This window comes from Eublepharis macularius, chromosome 4, assembly GCF_028583425.1.
Source record: "Eublepharis macularius isolate TG4126 chromosome 4, MPM_Emac_v1.0, whole genome shotgun sequence".
Classification (NCBI taxonomy): domain Eukaryota; kingdom Metazoa; phylum Chordata; class Lepidosauria; order Squamata; family Eublepharidae; genus Eublepharis; species Eublepharis macularius.
The window spans coordinates 38,001,699-38,020,991 of record NC_072793.1 but is presented as its reverse complement, the minus strand read 5'-3'; the positions used below and the strand labels follow the sequence as shown (position 1 = coordinate 38,020,991).

The window sequence follows — 19,293 nt, the reverse complement described above, 5'->3', positions numbered from 1 at the left end:
TCAGGTGGCCCACCCACCTGATTCTCGCCCATTTTGGGCCCATTTTGGCCTGGATTGGGGCCGAAATGGCCTGGATCAGGCCTCTGACAGGTGGTGGATCACTCTCCCGCTCAGCAGCGGCCCAATCCTGACCATTTTGGGCCCCTTTTCAGCCATTTTCATTCCCCTTTTTGCCATTTTGGGCCCAATTTCTGCCCTGAATGGCCAGGATTGGGTCCAAAACAGCCAGAATAGGTGATGTCAGGGGGTGTGGCATATGCAAATAAGTTATACTAATGACATACTTCCAGTGATGGCAAGAGGCGTGGCATATGCTAATGAGTTATGTGAATGAGTTATACTAATGAGTCCCTCCAGCTCTTTTTCTACGAAATGACCCCTGCTTATATGATTGCATCACGTCTCTTGAAACTGAAATATTCTGTTCAACTGGTCTTCTGATTTGCGTTAAGTTGGTTGGTTACATTATCATTTGAGCATTCGTTGGTGCCCTCCTTGAAATATTGAAATCAAGACTGAATTTCAGGAGAACCTTACTTAAGAAACCCTGATTTATTTATTTGTTTTTTAAAAATGTTGCTTATGTAGCAAGTAATGGCATGGATTGGTTCCTTTCCAGGGAAGCAATCTTCACCATTCAGTATAACATCCGCTCATTTATGAATGTCAAGCATTGGCCATGGATGAAGTTGTTCTTCAAGATCAAACCACTGTTAAGGAGTGCAGAGGCAGAGAAGGAGATGGCTAACATGAAGATAGAATTTCAGAAAACTAAAGAGGATCTTGCTAAATCTGAAGCCAAAAGGAAAGAGCTGGAGGAAAAAATGGTGTCTTTGCTGCAAGAGAAAAATGACCTGCAGCTTCAAGTGCAATCTGTAAGTAATTGGTCGGCATTCTGCCCTCTAACGGTGACCATCTAGGATTGCTGGTGGATCAGGTCCTCCTTCAATCTTCCTTCTATCCAAACAGAGCAATTATTCATGGCTGTTTTTAGCAATATCTAGTGAGAAACTAAGATGATGTGTGAAAAAATTGACACAGCCAGTTGTAACTCACTCTCTCTTACACCCTCATTATTCCAAGAGAAGCTACAGATGATCAAGAGACACATTCCTCACTCATGACATTTTATAGAGGAAATTAGAGCTTAAACGGGCACCCAGTATCTTCCTTTCTCTTACTTACTCTTCTTACTTATCTTTTCTTCTTTTGTTTTCTTCTGTGTTTTCCTTTCCTTTGTGCATCTGACGAAGAGAGCTGTGGCTCTCAAAAGCTTATGCTTCAATAAAGTTGGTTAGTATTAAAGGTGCTACGGGACTCTTTGCAATTTAACAGCCCCTCACGGCAGGCATCAAAAATGGTTTGTGACAAGGCACATCAGCCCCTGATTTAACAAATGAATAATCCCACGTAGGTTTTTCTAAGAAACCTTTGGAACCCACAACCCTTAGTTTTTATCGTTCTGTAGATTGCAGTTTGAAAAGACCTGGTAATCAGTTCTCATCTTACTACTAGACTGCCATTTCCTCCCTCCTTTCTTATACATGCTTTTAACACATTGATGGTGCTTAAAAATCTTTACATTAGTGGCACTGGAACATTGGTTGAGATTGATGTTGTACCTTGCATCTGACGAAGAGAGCTGTGGCTCTTGAAAGCTTATGCTACAATAAAGTTGGTTCGTCTTAAAGGTGCTACTGGACTCTTTGCTATTTTGCTACTGCAGACGAACATGTCTAACTCCTCTGGATCTATGAGGAGCTGTTGTTTCAGAAACATCTTACAGCCATCTTGAGAATACAAAACTAATTTGGATCCTGATCATAAAGTTAAAACCAAGAAAAACATTACAGTTGCTAGCTACCTCTAACATGACATTTTAAAAAAAACAGAATACTACTTTTCTTTTTTGTCACTGAACAATGACCATCATTTTTCTTTTCTCTGTTAAGGAAAGTGAAAATCTGGCAGATGCTGAGGAGAGATGTGACCAGCTGATCAAAACCAAAATCCAGCTGGAAGCCAAAATTAAGGAACTGACGGAACGAGCAGAAGATGAAGAGGAAATGAATGCTGAGTTGACAGCCAAGAAGAGGAAGCTGGAAGATGAATGCTCAGAGCTGAAGAAAGACATCGATGATCTTGAGTTAACCCTGGCCAAGGTTGAAAAGGAAAAGCATGCCACTGAGAACAAGGTAACCTTTTAAACATGGTTTTGATAATGTTCAGATTACATTTTTTCAAACTGTCAAGTATAGGAAATAACAGGCCAAGGCATGCATTCGCCTTTCAGACCAGGACTGGAGACGCAGGGGTTCAAATCCCTACACAGCTGTGGGGCTCACTGGATGATGTTGGGTCAGTCACTTTTCTTAGACTAAGCTACCTCACAGGGTTGTTGTGAGGACAAAACGGAGGAGGGGAAGAACAGTTTATGCCATCATGAACTCCTCGGAGGAAGGCTGGTGTAAAAAGGGGATAGATTTTCATTTACATGCCACAAATGGTCACCTTTGTTATCTTATATGGCATATGTTTTGTGACCTCATGCAGTCAATAACTGTAAATTAAAAGAGTGAAAATCTCTTAATGGACTGTGTGATGGTGCTGGTTGAAATGATTTCTATCCTGGAACTGTGGTTGATGCTTGACTGGTCCCCAGGCCATCGATATTTTTATTCTGTGTCCCATAGGTTAAAAACCTAACAGAAGAGATGGCGGTCTTGGATGAAACTATTGTGAAGTTAACTAAGGAGAAGAAAGCCCTCCAAGAGGCCCATCAACAAGCCTTAGATGACTTACAGGCAGAGGAGGACAAAGTCAACACACTCACTAAAGCCAAAATCAAGCTGGAACAGCAAGTGGATGATGTAAGTAAACTTATCCCCTTCGTCTTAGACTGCAGCAAACTTCTCTGAGTCAGCAAAACAAGTGTTGGAGCCTGTGTCTATATACGCATGAAACCTGTGGATATTTAATTTAGAGGATTCTCCTAGCAGCATGACTTCTTTATTAGAAACTAACATATCAAAAGAAAAGGAGGGGATATGGGTGTCATTGGGGAAAGGTCCTTGAACTCAGAGGGGAGCACAATATGGAAGCGTTTATACCTGGGGGGGAAAGTAAATAAGGAAGACTACCTTTTGTTTTGCACTATTTGTGCTTGGAAGAGGATGGGTTTTTTGACCTTTTGCCTCTTGGCCCTATCAGGACGCAAACAAGGGGTGTGGGGTCATGTAAATGCTACCTCTACTGGCAAGGGTCCAGTCCCTCCTACGAAGGCTAATTTCACAGTTTGTGGATTCTGAAATAAACCCAAGTACTGACTATCATTTGCTCTTATAACCAGGCTGGGGCTATTATTATGCTTGTGTTTGCAGTTGGAAGGTTCTTTGGAACAAGAGAAGAAAATCCGCATGGATCTTGAAAGAGCCAAGAGGAAGTTAGAGGGGGACTTGAAACTTGCCCAAGAATCCATAATGGATCTAGAAAATGATAAACAGCAACTGGATGAAAAGCTGAAGAAGTATGTGCTGTGTACACTAGATGCATATAACATTTATGTTTAAAGGGTGGCCTTTTAATCAAGCTCCCCTTATTCCTTTGCAGGAAGGACTTTGAGTACAGTCAGATGCAAAGCAAAATTGAGGATGAACAAAATTTGGGGATCCAGCTACAAAAGAAGATCAAAGAGCTGCAGGCATGACTTTCCCCCCTCTATACTTGACTATAGCACTCTTGAAGATGAGACTTCAGGCTTTTCACCCAATGCCATTTTTTTGCATCCTGAAATGACCCCAGGGAAGTGCAATTTGCTCTGCTATAAAAGTTACATAATACAATGAAGCAAACAGAGGCTGCCCTGAGCAGTTTTAGGAAACAAAAAAAGCACGAGTGGTGGAGGAGGGGAGAGAAGGCTGAAGCCCCTTATCCACACATACCACAATCACAGACTCAAAGTTGCATGCATCTGTGTGTGTGTGTGTTATGTGCCATCAAGTCACCTCCGACCTATGGCAACCCTATGAATGAAAGACCTCTGAAATGTCTTATCATTAACAGACTTGCTCAGATCTTGCAAAATTGGAGGACGTTGCTTTTTTTTCTGAGTCAAGCCATCTCATTTTAGGTCTTCCTCTTTTCCTACTGCCTTCCACTTTTCCTAGCAGTATTGACTTTTCCAGAGAATCTTGTCTTCTCATAATGTGACCAAAGTACAATAGCCTCAGTTTTGTCATTTTAGCTTCTAGGGAGAATCCAGGCTTGATTTGATCTAGTACCCACTGTTTTGTCTTTTTGGACAAAATTCCCATTGCATGTCTGACACAGAGTTCTTGTGACATGTGAATTGGCCTCAGGGACGTTCTTTCTCTCTTTTTAAAACCCCTCGTCAAATTGACCTTTTCCTGTTAAGCCTTTGCCCTCATCTTCATCCCAAATTCTAACCAAGCTTCAGTACCTGTCAGTATATTTGCTCAAATTTATTTCTCGCCCTTCCCCACTGCCAATGCTGAGTTCCTTGGGGCAGAGATTTGTCCTTTCGAAGGGAGACATTATGAAACTGTGCAAAGCATTATCTACGACAAGGTCACTGAGTAAACCATAAAATCATCTTTCTCCTGTGTAGGCTCGCATTGAGGAACTGGAGGAAGAGATTGAGTCTGAGAGAGCAACTCGGGCAAAGGCAGAGAAGCAGCGGGCTGACTTGGCACGTGAGCTGGAAGAGATCAGTGAGAGGCTTGAAGAGGCTGGAGGGGCTACCTCTGCCCAGATAGAAATTAATAAGAAACGGGAGGCAGAATTTCAGAAAATGAGGCGTGATCTGGAGGAATCTGCCCTACAGCATGAAGCCACAGTCGCAGCTCTCCGAAAGAAGCATGCTGATAGCACTGCTGAGCTTGGGGAGCAGATCGATAACCTGCAGCGTGTCAAACAAAAACTGGAGAAGGAAAAAAGTGAATTCAAAATGGAGATAGATGACCTGGCCAGTAACCTGGAGTCTATTTCGAAGTCTAAGGTATTGAAAATGAAAGAAGTCCAGACCCAAATGCAAACGATCATTCTCATGCCTATAAACACAAACATGCAAAGATACATCATGTCAATACTAGGAGCTTACCATTTCAATTACCTTCACAGGCTAATCTGGAGAAAATGTGCCGCACATTAGAGGATCAGCTGGCTGAACTGAAGGCCAAATCGGAGGAAAACCAGAGAACAGTGAATGACCTAACGATGCAAAAAGCTCGTCTGCAGACTGAGACAGGTAAAGAAGCAACAGTGGGCTTGGAATGGGGGCAGGAGATGCAAACAGGGAATCATTCCAGGCTCTTCCCATCACTTGCCACAAGGGGAAAGGCTTTGAACATACATGTTTTGTGAAATCTGCTCATGAAGATGCATTGCATAATGCATTTTGAGTTCAAAGTTAACCTGGGTAACCAACAAATAAATCAATCTAAACCCGTTTCATTGGATTAAACTGGTTTGAAATTAAGCTGGCTACAGATTGTGAGAGTCGTTGGATCACCAGTTTAAGCTTATTGCTGGTGTAACAGAGGAAGGAGCATAACAAGTTGTAAGGAGACTTGAAAAGAAAGCAAAACAAGAGAGTAAATTATTCTGGTTTAGCCCTAAATATATGCTAGGGCTCACCAGTTCCAGTTCCACAACTTGCATTGTGAGCACCAGGGATCAGTCCAGGAACATGTGGAGTAGTAATAAAGAAGAGAATTCATCTGGAGGTTGCATGCATGTTAGAGAAAGGAAGCATGTGAGACTTGCGTTCTGTTGATTTGCATGTCCAGAGTAACTTGAAAAGTGGGAACTTTGGTTTCTCCTCCACAATGAAATATACGAACTGCCTTCACACTCCAAACATAAAATGCACCATGGGAAAGTTCCGCAAATTCCTCTTTGCATGATGTACTGGTGCAAAAAGAAGAAAATAAGAATTTGTCATCTTTGGTCAAAGGTGAACTGACGCGACAACTTGAGGAAAAAGAGAGCATAGTCTCCCAGCTTTCCAGAAGCAAGCAAGCATTTTCCCAGCAAATAGAAGAACTGAAGAGGCAGCTAGAGGAAGAGACCAAGGTACTCATGTGTGCAGAGTGTGTGCCGACTTGCTTGAGAACATGGGCCCTCATTACCTGACATCACCACAGGAAGGTTTTTAGAGATTTTCAACACCTAAACACAGATAACTACAAGAACAGCATGTAAGAATGTGAGGCCTGGAACATGAAACCTCTCAAAGTGCAAGAAAAATTGGTCAAAGTTCACCAGTGAATGCATTCTAGTTCATTCTTCAAAGTTGTGCCTTGCGCAGGCTTATCTGGTCTATTGGAGTTCTTTGAGCAGGTTAACAAAAGTGAATAAGGGCTGTCTGGGTAGACATCATATACTTGGATTTCCAAAAGGTTTTTGAAAAGGCACTTCAACAAAGACTGTTGAGGAATCTTACTAATCATGGGATAAGCAGGCTAATCTTCTCATGGATTAAAAGTTGGTTAAATGGTAGGAAGCAGAGAGCTCGTATAAATGTCCTGTTCTTGCAAGGGAGGGAAGTGAGCAATGGGGTCCTACAAGGATTGGTATTGTGACTTGTGCTATTTAATTTGTTCATACATGATTTGGAGCGGTGTAGTAGCCAGGTTTGTAGATGATACTAGGATAGTCAAGAGGGTGAAAACCAAGGTGGATTGTGAAGAGCTACAGTAGGATCTCTCTAAATTGTGTTAGTGGACAGCCACACAGCAAACGAAATTCAACTTGGATAAGTGTAAGGTGATGCATATCGGAACAAAAAAAATCATAATTTTAAATATATGTTGATGCCGTCTGAACTGGCTGAGACAGAGAGGGAAAGAGATCTTGGGGTTGTGGTGGAAAGCTTAATGAAAATATCAACCCAGTGTGTAGCAACAGTGAAAAAGGCAAACTCCATAGCATGAATTATTGGGAAAGGGATTGAAAATGAAACAGCCAATATTGCAACGCCCTTATATAAAATTATGGTACTGCCTCATTTGGAATACTGTCTGCAGTTTTGGACATTATAGAACTGGAAAAATTACAAAGGAAGGCAACCATGATGAATAGGGTGCTGGAGCAACTTTTGTGTAAGGAAAGAGAGTCTGGGACCTTTCACTCTAGGGGAAAAAAAGACAACTAACGGGAGACAGAATAAAGGTTTTATACAATTATGCATGGGGTTGAAAAAGTAGATAGAGGGAGCTTTTTCTTCCTAATCCTAACCCATAATACTAGAACTTGGGGGCATGTAATGAAATAGTTGGGAAATTGGTTTAGAACAGAAAAAAAAGAAATACTTCTTTACTCAATGAGTGTGAGATAGTGTGATGGCCGCACGCATAGGTAGCTTTGAAAGCGGGTTAGACAGATTTATGGAGGAAGAGGTCCATCAATGGTGATCAATCTACAGAGGGAGCAAACTTCTGAATACCAGTGCTGAGAGGCGATAGCAGCAGAGGGCTCTGGTCTCTATGCCCTATTTGCCTTTCAGAGCATTTGGTTGGCTGCTGAGTAAAACAGGATGCTGGACTAGATGGACCATTGTTCAGAACCAGCAGGCTCTTATTTTGTTCTTATGTTCTACCACTGCTGGGTAGCCAACTTATTATTAGAGCATTGATTCTGCTGTTCTTATATGCTGTCTGATTCATTCATAGAAACCAAGAAATCCTAAAATATAGGGTTGGATCCACCAGAAGATTTCTGCATGCACTAGGGTCCTTGTGCAAGCAGAAGTATGGGTGGGTGGGGGGGACCTTACGCTAACAACTTGTGCTAAGTTAAACACAGCATATCTCGAACTGCTTTTCTGTTTGTACAACATCTTGTACAATCAATTTCTGGCTTTATAAGATATAGGCCGTTTTTACACGCACCTGTAAGATCGCAGAAAACTCATGGAATGAAGCATCTTCCTAGCGCGATTTCCTGGTACGATCCCCTTTAATGGCATGATGACATCAGAAATCATGCCATTAAACAGGATTGTGCCAGGAAATTGCACTAGGAAAATGCTTCGTTCTGTGAGTTTCGCGCGAATCTTCTGGAGGCTTTGTGAAAACGGCCACAGGGAGAAAAGTGCTAGGTATTGTACAGGATCTTGCACAAATGGAATTGTGCTAAGTTTGTTTACATTTCTGCTTGCACATTGCTGAATCAAAATCACACTCTTGAGTATACAGTACAGTTCTCCAGTACCAGAAATTACACAGTTAACTCAAAGAACGCAGTTTGTTTGAATATACTGTCCTCTGCCTGACAATGATTTTGGTTGGAAAATTTGATTATAATTCTAAGGGGTTACACAAAACACTAGAAGCGTTGTCTGCTGTTACGTATGTAAAAGTTTATCCACTGGATTTAACTGCAAATGAAAGCATAGTGTGCTGTGAATTCTTAGGCTAAGAATGCATTAGCCCATGCTTTACAATCCGCCCGCCATGACTGTGACTTACTCCGGGAACAATATGAAGAGGAACAAGAAGCCAAAAGTGAGCTCCAGCGAGCCCTGTCCAAGGCCAATAGCGAAGTGGCCCAGTGGAGAACTAAATATGAAACCGATGCCATTCAACGCACAGAAGAGCTGGAAGAGGCCAAGTAAGTCTAGGAGCAGGAAGTGGCGCTGTAGTTTAAAAAACAGAGGAGTTGGTATTTCGTTTTATTAATGGTATAGGGGCTAATGAAAATTATATCCCGAATTTCAAGATGGCCACACCCTTGAAGATGCAACATGTGTACCCTTTTATCGACTTTCTGATATTTGAGGGTACAAAACCAGGAGGGTAGGGAGAAGATGGCATTTGGGAACGGGTTGTTGTAATACAGTTTAGGTACATATATTTCACCGAACCTGATGTAGAAGAAAACTCACCACAATTGCAACACACACACACACACAGCCTTCTCCCCTGGTTCAGGTTCAGACTTGTGGGGAGGGGCAGCTTTCAAAGAGAAACTGGATTTCCACAGTGCTGAGTGGCTGGTTCTGTGTCCGCCATGAAGCTATTCCCTCTTCAATCTGCCAAAAAAAAGGCCTTTTTTGAAAACAAAAAAGTGCTGAACAATCTTTTAATTGAATACACTTGTTGGCCCGTAATGTTGAATCATTAAAGCTCATTTGAACTTGCAGGAGAGCAACAGGCGCTACAGGAACAAAAATGAAGAGCAGCAGGGATCTAACAAACTCTGCCCCCTCCCCCCCTCTGTTCCTTTGTATGTCTGTATGCAGCCTTATAAGATGTTACAAGGGCTAGTAGAGCAGGACAGAGTTACTGTTACTCCCGTCTTCCCTTCCTTCATTTTCTTGTGTTCTCTTACTGCCTTGATGATCTGGTGCACCCCTTAAGCCACCACGTAATGTCTGTAGAAAGGGAAGACTGTGCACTTTGTTAAAATCAGTCAGGATTGCATTTGCTGATATACAGACATTTGCAATGTGGCCACTTTACTCTCCAATTTGAAATGTCTGCTAGAAGAAGCAGACCAGACAGCACAGCAATAATCATGCAGTTCAGCAAGCACGCAGGTTTCCTGAGGTTTAAGCCTCCATTTGCCTTGTGTGGTTTAATTAAGCGTAGTGTAACTAACTGAGACATCATTATTCTTGTGGCCTTAACTTCATTCAGGAAGAAACTTGCTCAGAGGCTTCAAGAAGCTGAGGAGCAAGTAGAAGCTGTGAATTCCAAATGTGCTTCCCTGGAGAAAACCAAACAGAGGCTGCTAGGAGAAGTGGAAGACATGATGGTGGATGTCGAGAGAGCAAACGCCCAGGCGGCTGCTCTTGATAAGAAGCAGAGGAATTTTGATAAGGTATGCTTTGAACACTGCTTTGCCTGCTGGAAGTGCCAAGTTTAATTCCCAGCATCTCCAGAAGGGAAAAAAAAAAGGACCAGATCATAGGCAATGTGAAAGATCTCCTCCTGAGATCCTGGAGGGTCACTGCCAGTCTGCATAGACAATACTAACCTTTATAGACCAATGTCCCAACTCAGCAGAAGGCAGCTTCATGTGTTCAATATATGAACACCCTCCTGCTTGGGCCTGGAGATCTCCTGGAATCACAACTGATCTCCAGACAACAGAGATCAGTTCCCATGGAGAAAATGGCAGGAGGCTGGACTGTATGGCATTAACCTTCCCTTCTCAAAGCCAAGCTACAAGTGACGTCTTACACATCCTGGACACTTGTCAGCTTCCCTCAAGTTTTGATGGGAAATGTAGGCGTCCTGGTTTTACAGCCTGGCTCTCCATTACAGCTGCAAGACCGGGATGCCTACATTTCCCATCCAAACTTGAGGGAAGCTGACAAGTGTCCAACCTGTGTCAGGCGTCACTTGTAGCCACTCCCACGTCTCCAGAAATTTCTCAACCCAGAGTTGGCAGCCAAGGTGGAATCAGAGGGAGGGTGCTTTGGTCACTTCTATTGTTAAGCTTCTGGGAGAAAAAACTAACAGGAAGAGAAGCTCCACCATAGCAAAAGGCACCTTAGCAACAGGCAAAATAAATATGGCAATTCATTGACCCAAACAAATTCCATATTAAGATTCTGGCGGAATGGAAATCGAAGTATGAAGAAAGCCAGGCAGAGCTGGAAGGGGCCTTAAAAGAAGCCCGCTCCTTGAGCACTGAACTCTTCAAAATGAAGAATGCTTATGAGGAAACGCTGGATCAGCTGGAAACAATCAAACGAGAAAACAAGAATTTACAACGTGAGTGCCTTGTTTGGGCCTTTCTTTCACTTGGGTATTTTGGCTGTAATAACCATGATTTGTACTTCAGAGAGGGTCTCAGGAGCAAACTATGCTTGACACTTTCCTCCTGACAATCTCTCTGCCTTTGTTGCTTGACAGGCAGAAATTCTCTGTCATTGTAACTCCATGTCAGGAATGCTGATACTTATTCAGTAACTGCTCATCTTAGGGCCAAGCTACACATGACGAATGACACTTGAATGGCAAGTGTATTTCTCCCTGTTCACTTGCTCTCCACTCAATCCACTTGCCGTTCAAGTGTCATTCGTCATGTGTAGCTTGGCCCTTAGTTTAACCCAAATCAGCGTTTAAGACCAGGAATTAGGAGGCGGCTCAGGTCCATGGCTAGACATAATCTTCAGAGCATTTTAAAAGATAGCTGCCAGCATTGTAAGATTTGGGTCCAGGTAGCACTTAAAAGGCCAACTACATTTCCAGAGTATGAACTTTTGAGAGTCAAAACTCCCTTTGTCTGACTCAAAAGCTTAGGTGCTACTGGACCAAACCTTGTTCTTCTATTACAGACCAACATGGCTACCCAATTGAAACTAGCAACATTGTGGAGTCCAATTCAGATCAAGGCCCAAGCAAAGGAGGGGTGGGAGACTTAATCCCTTTAGCTGTTCACAGTTTTGCTAATCAAAACTGCCCCCTGTCCACCATGCTGTCATTAATCTTGACAGAGAAGGAAATACAAATATTTTTTTATTTCTTCCAGGGCTAATAACAGCATGAAAGTTTGTGCATTTCCGTTGGTCAAATAGTACTGGAGCAGAAGGGTTAACCTCTTTCTATGCCAATGCCACAGCTCTGATTTGAATCAGGGTCCAGAAAGGATGCTATTGCACTTTAAAAGTCCTGGGCCCAGTTGCTGATCTTCCACCCAGCCTCTTGTCTTATCATACAAGACTGCCCTCTAGTGTTAAGATCCAGAGGAGTTAGCTGTGTTAGTCTGTAGTAGCAAAATCAAAAAGAGTCCAGTAGCACCTTTAAGACTAACCAACTTTATTGTAGCATAAGCTTTCGAGAATCACAGTTCTCTGCATCTGACGAAGAGAACTGTGATTCCTGAAAGCTTATGCTACAATAAAGTTGGTTAGTCTTAAAGGTGCTACTGGACTCTTTTTGATTTCTCTAGTGTTAAGGACCTTGAATATGTGTGTTGTTTGTCTCTGTCCCATGTTAATCAAAAGTGACTGTTCCAGACAAGGGCTGCTTCCACACACATTGGATAATCCACTTTCAATACTCTTTAGTGAACATTTGGAACGGCTTTTCCATGTGTGGAACAAAAAATCCACTTCCAAAGGATTGCTAAAGTGCACTGGAAGTGCATTATTCAACGTGTGTGGAAATGGCCAAGGAGAGTTCTGGAATAATCAGATATTGCTAATGGCTGTTTTCAGTGATAAGACTGTTTTGTTCAGAGAGGTTACTTGCAAATACTGGTGTGACAACAAAAATGCAATTATCACAATTATCACACTGTGACACTGAGAGATCTCTGTCTTTTGGTGCTACACCTCTGAAGATGCCAGCCACAGCTGCTGGCGAAACGTCAGGAACTACAATGCCAAGACCACGGCAATACAGCCCGGAAAACCCACAACAACCATTATCACAATACTATTTTGTTCACATGAGTAGGTCTCTTTGTTCACATGTGTAGACTGGATCTCCCAAGGGAATGTGTTTGCATATATAATATATGCATGTGCATATCTATGCATACATATATTATACATGAAACAGCTGACAATGGGTATAGTTGGCAGAATTTTCTGTATTGCAGTGGCTGGCAAAAATTGCTACTGATTTAGCTGAGATTTTAGAGTTCCCACACTACATTTGCTTATATCAGTACATGCCTGAGGATGGTTGGGATTTCTTGCATGTACAAAAAAATGTTGTGCAAACAGGGATGGTGCAGCAAGGACAATTTTTTTCTTAAGCTGAACTCTGTTTCTGTGCAGCAACTTTTCAGATACGTCTTTTTCAATGTACTTAATTACTCTATAGGCATTTCGCTTTCCAAGTATTACTTTATAAGACATTTCTATCCATTTTTTAAAATTATCTAGAGGAAATAGCTGATCTTACAGAACAAGTTGCTGAAGGTGGCAAAACTATCCATGAACTTGAGAAAGCCAAGAAGCAGATAGAGGTGGAGAAATCGGACATGCAGATGGCTCTAGAGGAAGCTGAGGTAAGACGTCAAGTGAATGAAGTGAACACATATGGTCATTAACCATGCTTCTGCCTGGATATTTTGATGGGATTGGTGGTACTAATTCATTGCAGCCACACTGAACTTGATTTGAACCTGGTTTCTTCCCATTTGCTTGGCAGATGGACACCATAGTATGACTATCACTTAGCCTTACTTTAGGTACAGCTCAGGCGTCTCTCATGCCTCCTTATGCCTACTGTTTTGGGAAGCTTCTCCAATGAACTTCCAGTTAATACTGAAGTATTAGCCCCCTAAATAAGTAGGTTTTACCATATTACGGTAACTTCAAAAAGAAGACCTATCTTCAAGGAATATTACTTCTGAATAGCAATATTTAATTTATTGTCCAATGTTTCCTTCTGTAGGCAGCTCTTGAGCACGAGGAGGCCAAAATCCTTCGCGTTCAGCTTGAATTGACCCAGGTGAAATCTGAGATTGATAGAAAGATTGCTGAGAAAGATGAAGAAATCGATCAGTTAAAGAGGAACCACCAGAGAACTGTGGACACGATGCAAAGCGCTCTGGATGCAGAAATACGCAGCAGGAACGAAGCCATGCGGATTAAGAAGAAAATGGAAGGGGATCTAAATGAAATGGAAGTTCAACTAAGCCATGCCAACCGCCTAGCTGCTGAGACACAGAAACACCTCAGAAATGTCCAAGGACAGCTCAAGGTATCTTTCCCAGTGATCATTTCTACAAGAGGTATTAAATCGTTGCCCTAATAATCAACCCCGCTGAATATATTATTGCTTGTGTTTAGGATACACAGCTGCATTTGGATGATGCCCTCCGAGGTCAAGAAGATTTGAAAGAACAATTGGCCATGGTTGAACGTAGGGCTAACCTGATGGTAGCTGAGATTGAGGAGCTCCGGGCAGCTCTGGAACAGACAGAGAGGGGCAGGAAGATAGCTGAACAAGAACTTTTGGATGCCACTGAGCGTGTGCAGCTCTTACATACGCAGGTATGGACTAGATCTTTGATTCGTAAGAAGTAACTCAGAAAGAGGCATTGGTGGGGCAGGGACTATATGCTGCTGTGCTGGATATTGTCTGCTGATATAGACCTGCACCTACTAGGGAGTTTCCACGTTGCTGAACATGCCATGTAAATTAGTTACACTTGTTTCGGAAAGATTTCATCTCTGTGCTTTGGTTTTATGCTTGTTTTCAAATTTTCTGCTACCGTTCCCTATTGTATCTCTTTCACTGAATGTCCTAACTGTTGTTCGTTATTGTACTTTGCTCAGTGAATGTCCTAGCTGTTGATGATATTGTATTTTCACTTGTACTGTGTAATCTGCCTTGGATCTCAGGGAGAAAGGTGGACTATTAATCAGCAGCAGAAGCTCCAGCATTCTGTGTCCAGCAATGGCCACCCCAATGCTCCACAGAAGTTCACAAGCAAAGCATAGCTGTGATAGCCATTCTCTACTGCTAGTCCTCAGCATTTGATAATCAGAAGTATACTACCTTCGGGTTTGTCAGGAGTAATTTGATCATCATTGCTACAAATTGCAGCACATTTGGGCTGAAAAGACACAAATGCATCTTTACTTTCTCGTTTTCAGAATACTAGCCTAATTAACACAAAAAAGAAGCTGGAAACGGATATTTCTCAACTTCAAAGTGAAGTAGAAGATGCCATTAAAGAGGCCAGAAATGCAGAAGATAAGGCCAAGAAGGCAATTACAGATGTAAGGCTTTATGTTTCTCTTTTGGTTTTTGCCAAAAAAAAAATTCTCTGATTAGCAAGCGTCTGTGCTATTAGCTTCTTCAGAGATGTAAAGAAAGAGGCAGACAGTAAGGGCATTTATCACAAGACAAGTGAGTTTATACAAGGGTGAGAATCACAAATGGACCCTGACCTTTCGTATCTTGGTACTTGGAAAATCCACATAGGATACCCAAACAAAAGAAGTATACTTGCAAAGAAAGGGGGCAAGGCAGGTAAGACTCTAAGGTTGCAAGAGAGAAATTAAAGGATAGAAGTCCTTTTAAATACAACAGTGAGCTTGAAGCCTAATAACCCAGAGCAGCCTTGGAGGAAACTAAGATACTGTACTATAAAGAAGTTTATAATAAGCAGTCCTGGAAAATTAGACACATGATTTATAATGAATGAATCTTGTGGCTGAAACACTGACCCATGAGTTAAATTTTGCTCAGTTTGCCCTTAGTTTCATTCACTTTTAGCTAATATGCTGAGCCCAGTGTGATTCTGTAGACTCTTCCAGGTGTACTTTCAGCTCGCCTGAAATATTTGCATAGTTAATCTATGATGTAGTTGCTGAAGCCCCTGACCATATTGTACAGCAAATAAATGGACAAATCTCAGCTTTACAGGATCATTTTTGAGAAAGCCTAGTCTTGTTACCTAGAATATTGTTTGCAAATAGTTGGGTGCAGCTTTTGTTGCGTTTCTGTACTGGGAAAAGCAATGCCTGTTGAATGTTTGCCTTCTGTGAGGAAAAATGGAGGCAAGAGGCCTATCGGTTAAATAAGGAACCTAAATATGTCTTACACACAGGTATGCTTTAGCTGTGCTCTTCCATGAGGCAATCGCATGTAGCTGTGAAATTCACGTGAATGCCTGTTTCCTGATGGCTGTTATTGTTCACATGGAACTCCCAGCCACTCTGGATCGCCTCACAGAAAACCTGCTCTGGCACATATGCTTTTGAAGGGTGCCACACACTCATACCTTGAAGAATGATATTCGTGTACCACTCTTGCATCATCGCTATTATAAAGATACTCTGAAAATTCACAAATGTTTCTGTACAATATTATATAGTCAACCCCACACGTTGGTTGTTTGATTCAGTGTTGGTTCATTCATTAGAACTTGTTACGACAGGCTGTTTCTGGGATCAAAAGCTGAACTTTCAAACTGAGCTGAGCTCCTGTCTTTGTTCTTAGTGTGCTTCCTTTGGCCCATTAATCCATATCTATTGTGTATGTTTCAAGGCGGCCATGATGGCAGAAGAGCTAAAGAAAGAGCAAGACACCAGTGCCCATCTGGAAAGAATGAAAAAGAACCTGGATCAGACCGTGAAGGACCTGCAGCTTCGCCTGGATGAGGCAGAACAGCTTGCCTTAAAAGGAGGAAAGAAACAGATCCAGAAAATGGAGGCCAGGGTATGCACTGGGATTGAAGGAGGGCGGGTGATACCTATCAATTCTCTCCACAGTTCAGAGCCTCCTCCTGACTCAGTTTTGCCAAGCCGTGTCTTATTTGACCTCCTAGATCCGAGAGCTAGAGTCTGAACTTGAGGGAGAGCAGAAGCGAGCTACAGAAGCCATCAAAGGTATCCGCAAGTATGAACGGCGAGTCAAAGAAATGACTTTCCAGGTAAGAGGGATGCCAAGCACCTTGCCTCCCAGGTCTTCTTCCCCTTGACAGTGTGCAGCATCACCTCATATGCCTCTACTTCCAGGGTGAAGAGGACAGGAAGAATGTGATTAGGCTACAAGATCTGGTGGATAAGCTTCAGCTGAAAGTCAAATCCTACAAGAGACAAGCAGAGGAAGCTGTGAGTTATTCAAAATACACAAGCATCCTTTCTGCCTTTTGAAAAATATGCACAAGGTTCTGTGATACTAAAGCCCTTTTGAGCTGTTGGGGCTGAGTTGTTTTCTGTGGTTTCTTTCTGGTTACAGGACGAACAATCCAACGTTCACCTCTCCAAATTCAGAAAAGCACAACACGAGCTGGAAGAGGCTGAGGAAAGGGCCGATATTGCTGAGTCTCAGGTCAATAAGCTCCGAGCAAAGACCAGAGAAGTTTCGACCACAAAGGTAAGTTTTTCTTCATTATCAGATGTGAAACAGTCTTCTCCAGTGGCAAGATGCAGTTGTTGCAGCATCGAATAAGAGCCAAGCTACGTGACGAATTACACTTGCCTGGCAAGTGAACAGACTCACGTGTATTCCTCCCTGATCACTTGCCGTTCACTTGCGCTCCACTTGATCAAGTGTTAGTTGCTTACTACATGGGAGTAGTAAGTTGAGTTCCCCAAACTTAACTCGTTAAAAATACAAAAATGCTGTTTGGCCCTAAATCAGATTCTGATGTTTGTATTGTAATCAATTGCATGTAAATAGCCCAAATATACTTATTTGTGTCTTGATAGTGACTAGGGTTACCAGTCCCCCTAGAAGGGGTGGAGGATCCCCTGCTCCCAGCCTCTGGCCCCACTAACTCTCACCGGGCTGGCAGTGGAGGGAGGGGTGGGGATGGGCTCTTGCATGCTCTGGAGCACTTCCACACTAGACCAGGGATGACATCATTCCTGGCATGATGCAGAAGTTATGGGGCGTGGGGTTGGCTTAGTAAAAATCAGCCCCAAACACTAGATTGGGGGCCAGTTTTTACTAAATCATCCCCTTGCATGTCCTGTCACTTCTGCATCGGGCTGGGCATAATGTCATTCCTGGTCTAATGTGGAAGTGCTCCAAGAGCGCACATACGTGGAAAGTAAGTCTTTGCATTGGGCCACCACTCCATGACCCCGCCCTGCCCCCCACTTCCATGCCCAGAAGTCCTGGTAAACCTAATAGTGACTGCAGCTGCATATATTCTCTATTGAATCAAATTTGGAATTTTGTTTTTTCACAGGTGGTGATAGAAAGTGAAGAATAAATCCACTGCAGTGCCAAAACTGGGAATGTATGCAAAATGCATATGTCCCCTGACGTTTTTGAATGCTGTAGTAGTCCTGTAGTCTTTCCTTATTGATTCCGGTAGAAAATAAATCATGCTTTGCCTAAAAACTCAGTGAAGTAGTTCCTTTTGATATAGTTTGAGCCAGCACTTCTGTAGCACTGTTTTTCTGAGGAATGAATTGTTTTGCAAGTGCTTTCTGCTATTTCTTTATCTTGTTACCAATTCAACATGTCTGAGAAACAACAGAGATAGTCAAATGAGCAGGATTCAGCCTTTGGGGGCTGAATTACAGTTGTCCTCCAGTGCAGGTAAGACCAACACTTATGTGTTGTGTTTACAGCATAGCAGCAGCTCGGAGCTAAACTACACATTATGTTTTTTGGTGAGTTGGGCTGGAGTCCCCTGGACCCAACACACTTTCCCTGTGGGGTGAAAAAATACCTTTTGAAGTCCCTAGGAGCCTGAGTCAGCTCAGAACAGTGGTGACAGGTGAGAATTTCCATGGCAATTATATGCAAAAATCTGATGCTGCACATGGAGTGCACGCAGCTCCAGATTTATGGAAATAACTTCCTGCTGTGGCTGTTTTAGCTCAGGAAAATACCATGAAAGTGAAGGCAGGAGCCTCTCCTTCCACATGCTGCAGTTCTGAGCCAAACTGGGGCCCCTGGAGAGTCTAAAAATGCATTTCCCCTTAGCTACTGTGTGGCTACAAGGAAAGTGTGTTGTTTCCAGGGAACCCTAATCCAACTACCCCCCCCCCCCAATAACTTGTAGTTTAGTTGACATTCTAGAGGAAAAGGCGCTGCCCTGGATAGCCCAGGTGAACCTGATCTTGTTAGAGCTCAGAAACTAAGCAGGGTTGGCCTTGGTTAGTAATTGGATGGGAGACCTCCAACAAAGACTAGGTTTGCAGAGGCAGGCAATGACAAACCACCTCTGATAGTTTCTTGCCATGAAGACCCCACCAGGGTTTGTCATAAGTCAACTCTGATTTGAGGGCACCACCATGGAAAAAGAGGCCACGCTTCATTACTATTGGATCTTCCTCTAAAGGTAAGCTTTTGGGATTCTATATATTGATGTATCTAATTCTCAATCTAGGCCTATCTTGTGGCTACTTAAATCTGTGGATCAGGGGCATGTAGGGAGAAGGGACATTTTCCTACAAACTTGAAAGATCTGCCAAGGCTGCAGAAACATATGAACAATTTTAAAAACTGGAGAGGGGTTTAAATCTCCCCAAACAGAGGCATGATGTCTGCTCTTGTGCAGACAACGTTATCTCTGTTGGAAGTAGGGATCCCCCGCTCCTGCGCTCCGCAGCACCCAAAATGGGCCCATTTGGTGCGGATTGGGCCTGTTTTTGAGCTGCTGTAGAGCGCAGGAACACTCCTGAGCTCTGTAGCATCCAAAATAGGCCCGTTCTGCCACGGATTGGGCCCATTTCCACGGCAGAATGGCCTGTTTCCGGCCCTGCGGAGCACAGGAGCGTTCCACAGCACCTGAAAATGGGCCTGCCCAGGGGGCGCGATGATGTCACTCCTGAAGCGACATCATCGCGCCTGTGGAGGCACGCGCTCTGCGCGTGCACACCCCCTTCAGACC

General features: G+C 42.9%; 1 protein-coding gene across 1 annotated transcript in view; it reads left to right on the top strand.

Annotated features, from left to right (window-relative positions):
• Window positions 1–17,796, top strand: part of LOC129327329 (myosin-3) — a 34,242-nt gene extending 16,446 nt beyond the window's left edge. Inside the window, exons 21-40 of the mRNA XM_054975880.1 lie at window positions 620–875; window positions 1,953–2,195; window positions 2,694–2,870; window positions 3,381–3,526; window positions 3,610–3,700; window positions 4,628–5,017; window positions 5,140–5,266; window positions 5,975–6,093; window positions 8,435–8,631; window positions 9,660–9,843; window positions 10,577–10,742; window positions 12,866–12,990; window positions 13,380–13,688; window positions 13,778–13,981; window positions 14,588–14,713; window positions 15,987–16,157; window positions 16,267–16,371; window positions 16,457–16,552; window positions 16,680–16,817; window positions 17,638–17,796. Coding sequence (XP_054831855.1) covers window positions 620–875; window positions 1,953–2,195; window positions 2,694–2,870; window positions 3,381–3,526; window positions 3,610–3,700; window positions 4,628–5,017; window positions 5,140–5,266; window positions 5,975–6,093; window positions 8,435–8,631; window positions 9,660–9,843; window positions 10,577–10,742; window positions 12,866–12,990; window positions 13,380–13,688; window positions 13,778–13,981; window positions 14,588–14,713; window positions 15,987–16,157; window positions 16,267–16,371; window positions 16,457–16,552; window positions 16,680–16,817; window positions 17,638–17,661 — 3,394 coding nt within the window. The 3' untranslated portion in view covers window positions 17,662–17,796. The remainder of the gene's footprint in view (window positions 1–619; window positions 876–1,952; window positions 2,196–2,693; window positions 2,871–3,380; window positions 3,527–3,609; window positions 3,701–4,627; window positions 5,018–5,139; window positions 5,267–5,974; window positions 6,094–8,434; window positions 8,632–9,659; window positions 9,844–10,576; window positions 10,743–12,865; window positions 12,991–13,379; window positions 13,689–13,777; window positions 13,982–14,587; window positions 14,714–15,986; window positions 16,158–16,266; window positions 16,372–16,456; window positions 16,553–16,679; window positions 16,818–17,637) is intronic.
• The last annotated feature ends 1,497 nt before the right edge of the window (window positions 17,797–19,293 follow it).